The sequence below is a fragment of the Rhododendron vialii genome, chromosome 7a, assembly GCF_030253575.1.
Source record: "Rhododendron vialii isolate Sample 1 chromosome 7a, ASM3025357v1".
NCBI lineage: Eukaryota > Viridiplantae > Streptophyta > Magnoliopsida > Ericales > Ericaceae > Rhododendron > Rhododendron vialii.
In genome coordinates, this window is record NC_080563.1 from 32347755 (window position 1) to 32360676 (window position 12922).

General features: G+C 39.4%; 1 protein-coding gene across 2 annotated transcripts; it reads right to left on the reverse strand.

The window, feature by feature from the left end:
* Window positions 1-690: 690 nt before the first annotated feature.
* Window positions 691-12298, reverse strand: LOC131333290 (mechanosensitive ion channel protein 1, mitochondrial-like). Of its 2 annotated transcripts, XR_009201768.1 has the most exons (10): window positions 12016-12270; window positions 11168-11292; window positions 10037-10278; window positions 9650-9948; window positions 7807-7866; window positions 7355-7458; window positions 5816-5938; window positions 3689-3907; window positions 1065-1214; window positions 691-957 (listed from the first exon to the last, which is right to left on the reverse strand). XR_009201768.1 is itself a non-coding variant. In XM_058367745.1 (9 exons), the coding sequence occupies exons 2-9, from the start codon at window positions 11231-11233 to the stop codon at window positions 841-843; spliced, it is 1230 nt and encodes a 409-aa protein (XP_058223728.1). In that variant the 5' UTR covers window positions 11234-11292; window positions 12016-12298; the 3' UTR covers window positions 691-840. The 2 variants fall into 2 exon arrangements, 1 of the variants encoding a protein (XP_058223728.1); XM_058367745.1 differs by lacking the exon at window positions 1065-1214 and having other exon boundaries at window positions 12016-12298.
* Window positions 12299-12922: the final 624 nt, after the last annotated feature.

Genomic DNA, 12922 nt, shown 5'->3' on the forward strand with positions numbered 1-12922 from the left:
TTTTGGCGTAGGGCTCCTATGAATCTGGATCATTTGACTGTCCAGGAAAGTTTTGCCTTTAACACAATACTATGCCGTGTATTGATCTCTGCCCACTTGTCTGTGTCGCCGGCGGTGTGGTTTCTAGAGAATAGTGCCACTCCCTCCTGCCCTGGCTCCATTTTTCAGACGTGCATACCAAGCCGCAATGTCAGTCTTCAATCATCAGCTGGAGATGAGGTGCGGTTGGTGAAAATGGAGGATTTTGGGTCTACTCATTTGTGTATGTGTGAAGGTGGAAAAGTTCTTTGGTGCTCTGGGAGCGAATGCTCCAGGGGCCTCTCACACCACACATTCGTGTACAATTCACCCCTAATCAGATCACACACAACAGCATTGCTCCAGGAGAACAAAGAATCTCTCGCGAAGGTGGGGGTTGCCAATGATTGGATTTGCATAGAGAACGAGATGAATGAGACATGGCAAGTTCCAGTGAAGTTAAGAGTACATTATCAAGATAACAAACACGCTTTTGGCTTTGGAGTTACCACAAAACAAACATAACTTAATAGTTTCCAATAGTCGAAGAACAGGAAACTGTAACGACTCCGAATGCACCCCTATTGTATTTGGAATAGGTACACTTAATATCAAAAATTGCAGAATACTGTGGATGCACAACTTATGAGGAAGGGATGCAATTTTAGCAAGTAAATGAGTCGTTATGTATTAGGAGTCGAGACTTCTTAAATAAGAATATGAGCAACGTTACACAACCGAACAATTGTTGCATGAAGGTTAGGAATTTGAAATAGCGCGCAGCGTAAACAGAAGGTACAACTTGACTGAACTCTCGCTTCATCAACATGAATCCAACAGATCTCCAAGGCTGCAAGCCAACGTAGCCCCATGTTGCTTGATTATCTGAATTGACTGGGTGAGAAACTCTTTCTTTGTCAATATCAGTTCGTTTTCACTCTGCAAATCACATGTGAAGAATGCGCATTTAGTAAATTAAAATGCAGATGAGCTAGTACATGGTTGAATCACAAGTAGAATGTTAGAGGACGAATAACGAAAACCACCTTGACCATATTCATTTAGCACCAATGTACTGACATTTGCTAAGAATCAGTAGCCCACAAGGAGATGTTTTGGAGAAAAGACCTGTTGATCAGTCATATCCCTAAGGTGTAATCAAGAGCTCTTTCCCGAGTTGACAAAATGCACATCATCTATAAATTAGTTAGCTGGATCAGGTGGGAAGGGAAAAAAAGAGAGTCTAATCTCAGATAATTGAAGGATTAATGCCTTCCTAGTACCGGATAAGTTTACCAGGAAAATATCAAAAGAACAGAACTGTGCGCAGGTGTACGCCAGTGGATTCGTGTACAGCATGTCGCGGAGAAAAAGTGCAAATCGTGTAGAGAGGGGGTGGGTGACACGAATTTATTATTCAGAGCCAACCCTGGTCTCATAGAAGGCGCCATGGCTATAAGGTACAGGAGTAGAGGCTCCAAAACAAGGGAAAATGGACTTTCTGAAAAAGGGAGGCACCACACATGAACACACTCTGGGCCAGCACACTCCTTTGTACTTCCCCCATCTCCGAGGGAAAAGACCTAGTACTCGGAAGGTCCTACGACTTCACTCTTCACTTATGTGGCATTAGATATTCTTCTTACCGCCCAATGGAAATGGATACTACTATTCAAAAACTCATGCAATCAATTGTATTAAGGTACTAAATCACATTCTACGTTGTGAAGGTTGTGAAGGTCGGGGGCTGGATTTTGTGCCTCTACTAAATAATGGGATTAATACTAAGACTGCGCTTCCGAAACTGTGTAACCTTTTATACCCAGCTAAGCTTTCTTCCTGCCAAAGTGAGACCAGCCAGAGGCAAGCCAACCGGTGGGTTTGGCCGAAATGCCCATTGCCCTCCAATGGCAAAGTCAGCAACAGAGGTGCAGGATTATACTGGGAGCCCTAAGGAGAGGAAGTGTGGATTGAGCTTTTTGTGTCCTTTTGAACTTTAATCGACCCACTACCTCCTTCATCGTAACAAGTCATCTCACTTAGAAGGAACGTTGGCACATCATTTACATTATGCCGGAGTACGATCCCCAAGATTTCTATGGCCATAAAATCACTGCAAGGAGAATATTGTAGTTCCTGCCTTCCGAATCTTTTGGCTCGACTGACTGATGCTCCTATAGATCGCCAAGCCGATCTCCCTGTTGAACAAGAAGCTGCTCGAAGACTCTCCAAAGGAGGACTAATGATCTCTCCCAGGTGTCAAAAGCATTGAAGGAGGCACACAAAAAAGAAGAAACGGATGGAAGCTGCTCCTACTGCAGCCGTCCCAACCGCCAATACTCATGAGACTGTTTCCGCTCCAACGAAAAATGAGCGTTTCTCCTCATCCATTGGTGGTGGGTGTGATAGAGCAAGCCAATGTTCAGATCAATGCCTGGAAAAGTCTAGTGGCCCAGGAAAGGGCCGCCAAGCAACATGGTTTCAGCTCGGTCACCCCAATTGAGCTAGTGGATAGGGAGAACACCCCTCTCACCAAGAAGGCGCGCCTAGGAGATTAGCCAGACATTGTTGAGGTGGCCACCATGCAGGGGATTTCCCTTGGACAGCCCCGAAATGGTGGCAGCCCAAAGAGACAATGGCCCTCCGGTGGTGATTTTTCTTTAGGGCATCGTGTTAAGCGGATGCTTTAGCATGTAGAGTTGTCTAGATCTTCGGGAACATAAGACTGTGGTCGGACTTTGTATTTGGACACCTTGACGAGATGTTGTTGATAGTTTGTCGGCTTGATCAGTGTGAATTGCCTGCTTTCCTCTGCCAAATTCAGCTCCGGAGCCAGCGCTTCATCATTCAAGCCCGTATAAAAGAATCCATCTTCATGGTTGAAGTCTAACTTCCAGCGGATTGACTGCTTTCACTCCATACGTTAGTGCAAAATGGAATTCTCTTGTTGCTCGGCAGGATGTCGTTCTGTATACCCATAGGACACTCGATAACTCTTCCACCCATTTTCCTTGGCTTTCTGTAGTTGCATCATAAAGCCATCAGGGATAGATTTGTTTGAGGCTTATGCTTGGTAATTGCTCTGGCAATAGGCTAGCGTTGATATTCAACACTTGATCTTATAGTAGTCAGATAATCCCTACAATCCAATTGTGTCCCGTTGTCGGCCACCAGAGCTCGGACACTCTCTGCCTGAGATCTTCTGTCTTCAAACATTCTCGGTGCGGAGTTGTTATCTCCTCGGACACTCTTTGTGCATAGGTCTGCTATCTTCAGACACTCTCAATGTTGAGCTATTTGTAATGGGTCACCTTTGGACGGATGCCACGTCTTGTAAATTTACTTACTTTGCTCTCTGTGCATAATTAATCATGTGCATAATTAATCATGGCTTATTGCTCATAATTATTGGTTATAACTTCACCTCCCACTGTGAACTTACAAAATGTCCACAACAAAAAATTGTCCTTGTTACTACCCTTGAATACTAGACCACTCCTTTCTGTCAATAAATCTTGTTATTCATTCCTGGTCCTTTCTTGCACTAGTTTTAGCATGTAGAGTTATTAGAACAAAAAATACAAGGCAAAGGCACTTGGAGAACAGAATTTTGACTAATGTAACCACATGAAAAATTCTGCTTGTTATGAAAAATTTATAAAGAGAATACCATGTATCTCAAACTGCAACCTAGAATCAAGTCAACCGCTCCCTGTGTCTGAGACAAAAAGCAAAACGGGGGCTCTTCCAAACATACTTTTGGACTTGATATGAGAATCTGCTTTATGTCATTTGATGTCTCAGGAATCTTATCAATATCAAAGGTTTGCAGAGGAACTTTTGCAACCATGGCATCCCAGCGGTCGAACGCTCCAAATACTCCAACCGCCTACAAAATTCAATTAAATGTCATAATAAAACATATACAAATTTATAAAAACATATGTATTAAGCAAATGGGGTGTGTGTGTATGAGAGAGAGAGAGAGAGAGAGAGAGAGAGAGAGAGAGAGAATTCCCGTCACTCGAAGTCGCAAATGACTTAATCATGAAACACATGGATTTAGACGAGAAAAAGCCCTCCACAAAACCAATAAGCGCAACAGAGTGACAGATCCACCAGATAAATAAACCCGTTCTCTTCAATATCTTAACAAAATCTATATGAATTTATAACCATCAAAAGACTAAGCCACATGCAAAACACTTGGAATAGGATAGATGATATTAGTTGCAGTTCAAATGATATTTCAGACATTTAATCCATGTACCTCTCTGACCTTCGTCCCCATAACACGAGAAACATCATCTGACTTCGTTTCATTTCCACTAGCCCATGACTTTACTTCCTTCGCCATCTATTCTCTTTCTCAGCGTAATGAAGAATTGATGCTACTCAGTGGACATGTTTCAATCTGTCACACATAATCTTCAAGTACTTTTGCTTTATGTTTCCCAAATGTCTTTTCGAAACCACGTGTTCTGATATGTAAAGAATCACCAATTTCTCGGGACTCTAGGATTCTAAGAAACTTTAATGAGTGTGGAATCATTGAACTTTTTTCCATGCTAGTAATTCTTCAGAATGTGTCTTCTGATTAAAGTGTGAACTCTTCATTACTCAGACTTGTTTCCTTGGAAGTCCTATTCTAATTCCCCATTGATGATTCAAATGTACCAGTCTCTTGTTACCGCCTCTTAAGTTGTGTGAGTGTTTGCACGGACATGGCCTCATAAGAAAATCCTGACCATATGGACCAAAAGAGAACACATACTTCCTCTGTCCCCATTCTTTAGTCCCTTTTGGGGATTCCAACTATACAAGGGAACACAATCATTACACTTTAAAAACTTATTTTTCTCATTTTACCCTTCAATCATTACCTTTTCTCACTTTTTTGTACTACGAATTTATAAAATGGAAGGGTAAAAGAGGAAATCCCATATATATTACCCATTTAGTTTTGAAGTGGGACAATCTTTTTGGGATAGAAAAAAGTGCTAATTGGGACCAAAGAATGGGGACGGAGGGAGTATTAATCTTTAGCGCTCAGGGTAGATAGTATTTCAGTTGATGTGGTTATTGGGTAATTCCACCTAGTTGTGAATGTTTGTAGTGCATTCATTTCAAGGGGTTTGGATGTGATGACAAAGTGCGTACTCATTGGAAGAGTGCGGTCCTATGGATACGAAGACGTAGTAAGATCTCTTTAGAAAAAATAATTTTTACATAGCCTCTTTATGGGCTGGGCTGTCTCCTCCTTTTAAAGGAGTACTACTAATTTCAATTATTTGTGATGGTTGGAATGCCATTTGTATAGTGTTCGGAATAGTGTCCTGCCTTTCCCTTTATGGTGGATTTGTTGTCTCCCATCTTTAGTACTTCATCAATGATATTACCTTCTCGCCGATAAATGAAAAAGTGACTTAAGAAATGAGTTGAATTTGTGTCTTAACGCTCAAAGGTTAGAGCTATGTTGTTGAGTAAAGTGTTACCAGGTGAAAGGTTCATCAGTTATGATGGACCATGGTTTTTGTCCCCGACCTTGGGTGCCGTGCTCCTTGTCTACATTTACATTCGTTGCTTGTGGAATATAATCAAATATATGATGGGCGCTGATGGTGAAAATTGAATTGCTAAAATTTCAAATGAATTGGTATCCTATTACTTTATTATTGTGGTCGGCCTCCTCAGCCCACTCTAAGGCTATACCAACTGGGATAAATCAGTAAGGTGAAATGCATACAGTTATATGCTTTGCCGGCATTACAGCGGAAGTTAAAGAGAAGATGCCCACCTGATCATGAATCCACAACTTAAGGAGCAGTGAATTTGGAACTGTGAGAGGGATTCTCTCATTCATTAGCAAGCAAGTGGTTGTAAGTCCCACTCCCACAACTTGGGCATTTACATCATGAACCTGCAGAAGAGTTATACTCATTCACAACTTCAGAGAAATATTATCAAAGCAAGCACATAGTTACTGTTCTGTCGAGAAACATGTACTGAAGACTTTCCAAAGACGGTTTTCCTTATGTTTCAACAACCACAAACTATTCTGACAAATCAAAACTGAAACAGACGTAGAGGTTCAAGGAGAACACAAGGTTCTCAATAGAATGATAGATAAACCAAACAAAGTGACAATTGCAAGTTCAGTATATCTCTCCGATCTATAGAAATAGCCCTTATAAAAGAGAGCTCTAATATATGCCTGGATAAAGACAAGTAGCAAAAGCTATCCAATAGACCTCTTGAAACTTGTCTTAAAAAAATACTTGCATTCCTTCGCAACCTAATATTCTAACCTTTTCCAAAAACAACAATTCCAAACAATTCTGGGCTTCTTACGAACTTATATGATTAATGACTAACATCTGAGTATGCCACTGTATTTATGTGATTACCTTAACCCATGCCTTTTTCTTTTAATTTTCACCTCACACATGCAACCAGAGTCCATCTAAACCGATTCAGCCTTCTACATTCCTCTTAGATCTTCCAAACACGGCCACCAAGCTCCACATTGATAATTTGACTCATTCACTTATAGGCCTCGCCCCTCGGTATAGACCTCATTCATGAAGATAATTCAAATTAACCTCATAATCGTAGAGAGCGATTCTCATCACATTAGGCTTCAAAATAACGGGACCACAAGTAAGATTCTGAAAATAAACCAACTTTTATTTTTTTGGGGTTAACTCCGTTTCTTTCACTACAATCTACACAACAAAGTTAATCGGTCGTGAGCCCATGAACGCCAAATTACCAGTTACCACTTGTCCCCTTCAACATAGTGGACTCGAGAAAAACTACGTCCCAATTTGAGCCATTTCACACCTAATGCAGATGCAGTTATTTGTCATTGCAGTTAGAAGTTCATTCTAATTGTTTGTCCCGTCTCTTCCTACACTTGTGTTGTCCAAATCATATAAAAGTTCATTCTATCCGGTGGCTACTAGAATGGAATATCCTTGTTTAAGTAATTGCAGTTACCTGTATTCTAAAGTAGTGTCCTACATTAAAACATTGACCTAGAATGATTGCTTGAGCAAGCAAAGCCGAAGCATAAGCAAGAAGAGGGGGAAACAAGCGTGGGAAATCGGTAAATTGGAAAGGCCTCACGGAATGATGTCACTCCTAGTGTTTGTCACAAGAAAGCCTTTAGCAGCAACTCTTTTCAAAACTCCAAACAAACGGTAACTCCCTGTTTGCTAGCATGTTTGCCTAAAGCATGAAAATACGCACTTAAATAAATTCGAATGGACAAGGGAAAGAGTAAAAGGAAAAATTCTCAATGTGCAGTAAAGATGCAAAAATAAATTCCACATACTCTTATTATCTTTCCAACTGAAAGCTCAAACATGATCAACTTCACCCCACTGAAAACATTTCGAACAATGTCTTTGCCAGCAATAGCAGGAGCAAAATCAAGTCCTACACAAAAGTACAATGATATACACGAATTCACTACCCAAACGAAGATTAATAACAAATATCCGATCTACTAACAAATTGGCTATTGGCACATATCCCATTGTTGGGGTACAGATTGATAAAGTAAGATCAAACACAACATTATCTTCCAACTATCACATGTGAGGTCTGGATCAAATAAAATTGACCAGCACCTCCACAAGATGGTTAATTATATTGCCACCAAAAAAAATGGATACAATATTCTTTCACCCATCAAGTTTCAACTTATAACCAACACCGCAAATAAAGATCGAATATTAATCGAAAACTCCAAAGCAAATAGATTACTCGAAGCAACTAGCTCACCGTTTCCAGCAGAGGACATACAAATTCCTGGGCAATTCAAATGGTAGAACAGAACAAGACCTAGAAACAAGAAGATTTAGCATTATTTTACAAGGGAATGCTGACCAATGAAAATTTAAACAATTAGAGACAAGGAAGCTTTCAACTGTCTAAATGGCCTAACCGATAATAAGCATTAGAAAACCAACTCGTGGAGAATCACACAGTAGTTAGTGGATTATTAATTGAAGCAATACCAATAAACATTTTTCTACCAAAATCATATGCCTTTCGAGTTAAAAAGTGTTACACCATAGCAATCAAAGCTTGAAAAATGGAAACCATTTATACATTCACTACCAATATAGTTACATACATTGAAGTGTCACAATTGTCACATTTACTCTCCTAATGCACTAAAACTAAGAAACAACCGGAACTCACAAGTATAAACCTTCACGTATGCTCAATATTCATAGTAAGACATAATAATCTAAAAGTTCCCAACTTGATAACAGAGAGGCTGATTGCTACAAGGTGATGCTTGCTTCAAACAACAAAATGAAAAATAAAAAACTAATTACCAAAAAAAGAAATTTCGTGGAAGATCTTGATATTCAACAATGCTTCACTACTATTTCAGTCATCTCGAAAATACAACAAGAACTCTAACAGTTAACTTTTAGGTTATGTTACATGAAGTAAAAAAAGTCTGACTTCTGTGGTGGCCCCAGAAATGGGGGCTCGGACCATATACCGAGACACAGGATACCGGGCACGATCTGACAGGCCCCCCAAGTCCGTGACAAGGGCGAGTCCCGCGGTCGTCCCGCGACCTCCTCAGTGAACCTCTCGGTGAGCAGCATCACAGGCTCTGTCCTGTCAAGTTGGCTCGAGAATAGCCCTGTCCAAAAGGATATCATGACGGGGGTCCCAGGCGGTTGCAGAAGGATAATCATTGAGTTATGACCAGGCCATGTGCTCCGTAACCGCCTTATCCCATACGTCACATTTGACGTAACCCGAGCGTACCCTCCATGCACTTGCTTGGAGATCAAGTTAAGCGAGGTCTATAAAAGCAAAGGGACTCTAACCTAAAGAGGTATGTCATTCTACCCTAACCCTAGACCTACACTATCTTCCCTAGATCTAACTGATCGTCGGAGGGTCACTGAGCTCCCACCAGCCCTAGTGACTTGATGCAGGTCAAGCGACGGAGGAAGGAACTACAGAGGAAGGAACCAGAGCCATACCACCATCCAAATCCCGTTTAACCAAACCCCCACAACTTCCAAGTGCTCCAACGTAAAGTACAAGTGTATAAAAAAAATGTATAGCAAATAAAAATATCGTCATAGAACTATATTGGTAAATCAAGAAACAATGTTCTCGCCAACAAACATAATTGAAAACAGATGGGAGATTTTTCTTACTTTATTCTTTTTTGGTTGAGAGGGACACCAATTAGAGTAGCAAGAAGTATACAAGAAGATAACAAAATTTATACAGGTATTGAGAATTTATAAATAAGCATCAAGCACTTCATTATATATCAAATCCAAATAAACCAATCTGGAACAAAAAACATTCAACAAAATCAAATGAAAAAGAATCTTCCTTATACTTTAGAAGTAATAACTACAAACTCTATTTTAAATTTACACGACCATTATGCTACAGCTAGAAAAATCAACAATCAAGTGAAGTTCCCAACACGTGCAAAGCATTCATGTTGATCAAAATGGAAACACATACATGACTGATGACAAAACAAACTTCTTTAAAGTGCGCGATTTCAAAAATTTAATATCAAGTAGTTCAGTAATATTATCATGTGCTGGTCCACAATTTATCTAAAACTGACCTCCTATGACACCAGGAATCACAATTGCTATGATAGAAATCCACAATGGCACAACCCCGATAAATATAATAGCCACCAACATCACTCCGTTGAGAAATAGATACATGGTTGAAATTCTGTTGAATATTAACAAATTTTCCCTTTCAACCACTGGAATGCTCCTAATTCCCAGAGCTCTTGCAAGGATATTTCTCTTCCACTGATCCAAAAACCATACTAATGAAGCCATCAGAGCCCCCGAAAAAATTGGTGCAGCATATCGTAATTCAATTGCTATTGGTCGTCCAACTGTGGTGCCCCTGCATATAAATCGATTTCAGTTATCTCACAAAACTTAAAACCAATATAGCATGAGCACATATAAATAGGAAGAAGAGTCCCACAGACATTAGGAGAGTTGCAATCACAGTAGCTAGAAAGGTCACAGGAAGCTCCAGTGCAGCTAGAAAGCTTTTTTGATATGATACACGCCCCCATAACCTGGTCCCACAAATCAACAAAGCTGGACCTTGCGATTTGTGCATTTCCCTAAAGACCAATGGCACGAACACCCCAACCATCGTAAGAACAGCGGTTATAAAACCGAGTGGATCAAATCCCTTTCTGCGATTTGGGTACAGATCAAACACCTGTTGAACGCAAGGAGACCAATTAAGTAGAGATTCCATTTTCCCTAAATGAACTGTATAAAAAATAAAAATAAAGGGGATCAAATGGGATGCAATCCATGCACAAAAGCGATGTACTGCCCTCAAATACAGTCATTTCACCACACAGGCCAGTGACTGGGGTCACAACCTAGAAGCAAGATTAGCACAACATCATCTTGGAGAAGAATTTGTATGATCAACAATTGGCTCCAAACAACGGGATATCTACCATGACTATATAGAATGGATGAAAACAAACACTTCAACTCATCTATGACAATGTATTGATCCTTCAACTACTTGGTAGGTGAAGGTCCTCCTCCTTTTGCTCCAAATCAACCACATTGGACATAAAGCCAAAGGGGCTACTAACCACGCCTTTTTCTTTAATCATAATCACCCTTTTTCTAAACGAGTAGCTGCATATTTATCATCTAGCACCTGAACCACCTCAATTCTGCGTCTCTAAACTTCCATACTCCTCCCAATTCCACCTCTATATCGGGCAACATTCGTACCTCAACCACATGGTCGACGCAATTGCATTCTCAAATAGGAATTAATCAAAGACTATTTCACATCAAAATTGACAGCCTAAATGCGGCCGTTTGGAAAAATATAATTATCATCATAACCAATCTGCCATGCTAAAATTTGAAACAAGGAAAGAATGAATGAAAATTGGAGAACAATTCTCGGTGTCCTCTGTTTGGTTGCCATGAAAAGCAAAAGATAACAACACACACTAGCGTCTCCTGTCTTTCTCGTTCATTCAATACACACAAAACAATGCAGTTTCCTCCAAGACACGTTGTCTAATCAAACAAAACAACTAGCTATGTTTGCCACACACACACGCACAGAATACCTGGTCATCGAAGGTGGGAAGCATGGAAAACATAGCATTAATAGCAAGCATGTCGCGAAATTCCATTGGGCCTCAGTTTCTTGCTCAATTGCACGTTCCCGCAAATACCCCTGGTTTTCTTCCTTCTGTTTCCAATCAAAATGTCATGTATCTATCAGTTGTACTTTCTTTCTTTCTTTTTGTCATACGGTATACATCAGTGGAGGTTAGCGGGATGTTAGTACGTTAGTCAACGGGGATTCAAAAGCTATTCATAGCGCTGAACCCCAAACCTGCTCCCAGTGGAACTCGAACTCAGGTCACCACTAGGAAGATAAATGAGACAACCAACTTGACAAGCTTGGTTTCTCATCTATCAGTTGTACTTTAAGAGAGAGTAATGGTAAAACAAGGAAAATCACAAGATGAAGAAAGGTGGTGAGAAATGTGACCCAACCCTAAGGCTAAGTTCTTCCTAAATTATTGTTCTGGTATTCATTTCGGTATTACATTTCGTAATTTCGTGTTCCGCTTTTCGTCCTAGTTTATAAGTTAATAAAGTTGGACAAAGTTCGGTTAGGACAAAAAAAGCAGCCGTTTCGAAAATTTTTAAGTTTTGGTCATAATTGTACTTTTTACACTCTTCTCAAATCTAACAAAAATTCGCCAACGGACAATTCAAAAAGTTTAACGAATCTAACGGAATTTCTTAAAAGACAACAACAAAAAAAAAATTACCAAAACGCAAATTTAGGAAGAACAGGGCCTAACCCTGCTTCAAACAATAACATATACATATATACATATATGGAGAGAGAGAGAGAGAGAGAGAGAGAGAGAGAGAGAGAGAGAGAGAGAGAGAGAGAGACCTGATGGGTAAGAAGCGAAATGGAGAGAGAAAGTAGAGGGAGACTGGATTTAGAGGAAACAGAGACGAGACGCGGGGAGATTTTCCCATGGAGCTATTTCTCAGGATGATTTTTGGCACAAAAAATTATTCCCTAAACCTCTCACTAGGATACATTTACGCATAGCCACAGATGGCCAACTTCCTCCGATTACAACTCAACGCTCCTCCGATTTGCCAGCACCGCCGATGTCGTCGGAATGGGCTAAAACTTGGTCCATCCACGATGACCATAAAGCAAAGGCAAGTGATCAAAATTACTAAGGCATTGTTCGTTTAACATATTTATTTTGTTTTAATTTTATTTTTTAATTATTACTTTATATTTTTTTTAATTATTATTCTATCTCTTTAATTATTAATTTTATTTTTTTTTTATCTCTCTCCAATCATTACTTTTCTCTCCAATCATTACTCTTCTTTTCAATCATTATCTTATTTCTCTCTCCACCCACTGTCAAAACTAAACTAAAATACCCAAAGTTATTAAACGAACAAGGCCTAAGGCTCTGTTTGGAACTCCGAGAAAAGAAAGAAAAATTTTAAAAAAATTCCCTTTTGTTGTTTGGATGGAAGAGAAAAAGAGAAGAAAACAAAAAATTTCAAATTTAGTGAATAGTAAATTTTTCCTCCCATTTTTCTTCTCTTTTATTTTTCTTTCTTTTCTTTTCTTTTAATTGGTTGGAAGAGAAAGAGATAAGAAAATAACAATTTTAAGTTTTGTAAATAGTAAATTTTTCCGATCCCATTTTATTTTATTTTTCTTTTCTTTCTTTTCCTTAGGTTCCAAGCAAAGTCGAAATTTTTTAAGTTGAAAAACTATCTGTTTGAGAAAATATCTAAGAGCTAAATTAAAATAATAATAATTT

Excerpts from the sequence above, each read along its gene's own strand:
- LOC131333290 (XM_058367745.1), bottom strand. The coding sequence starts at position 11,233 with ATGGAATTTCGCGACATGCTTGCTATTAATGCTATGTTTTCCATGCTT. Across the intron at positions 7,867-9,649 it reads GATTCCTGGTGTCATAGGAG|GTCTTGTTCTGTTCTACCAT; the intron begins GTCAGTTTTAGA and ends TCTTGTTTCTAG. Across the intron at positions 958-3,688 it reads GTTGCAGTTTGAGATACATG|AGTGAAAACGAACTGATATT; the intron begins GTATTCTCTTTA and ends TGTGATTTGCAG.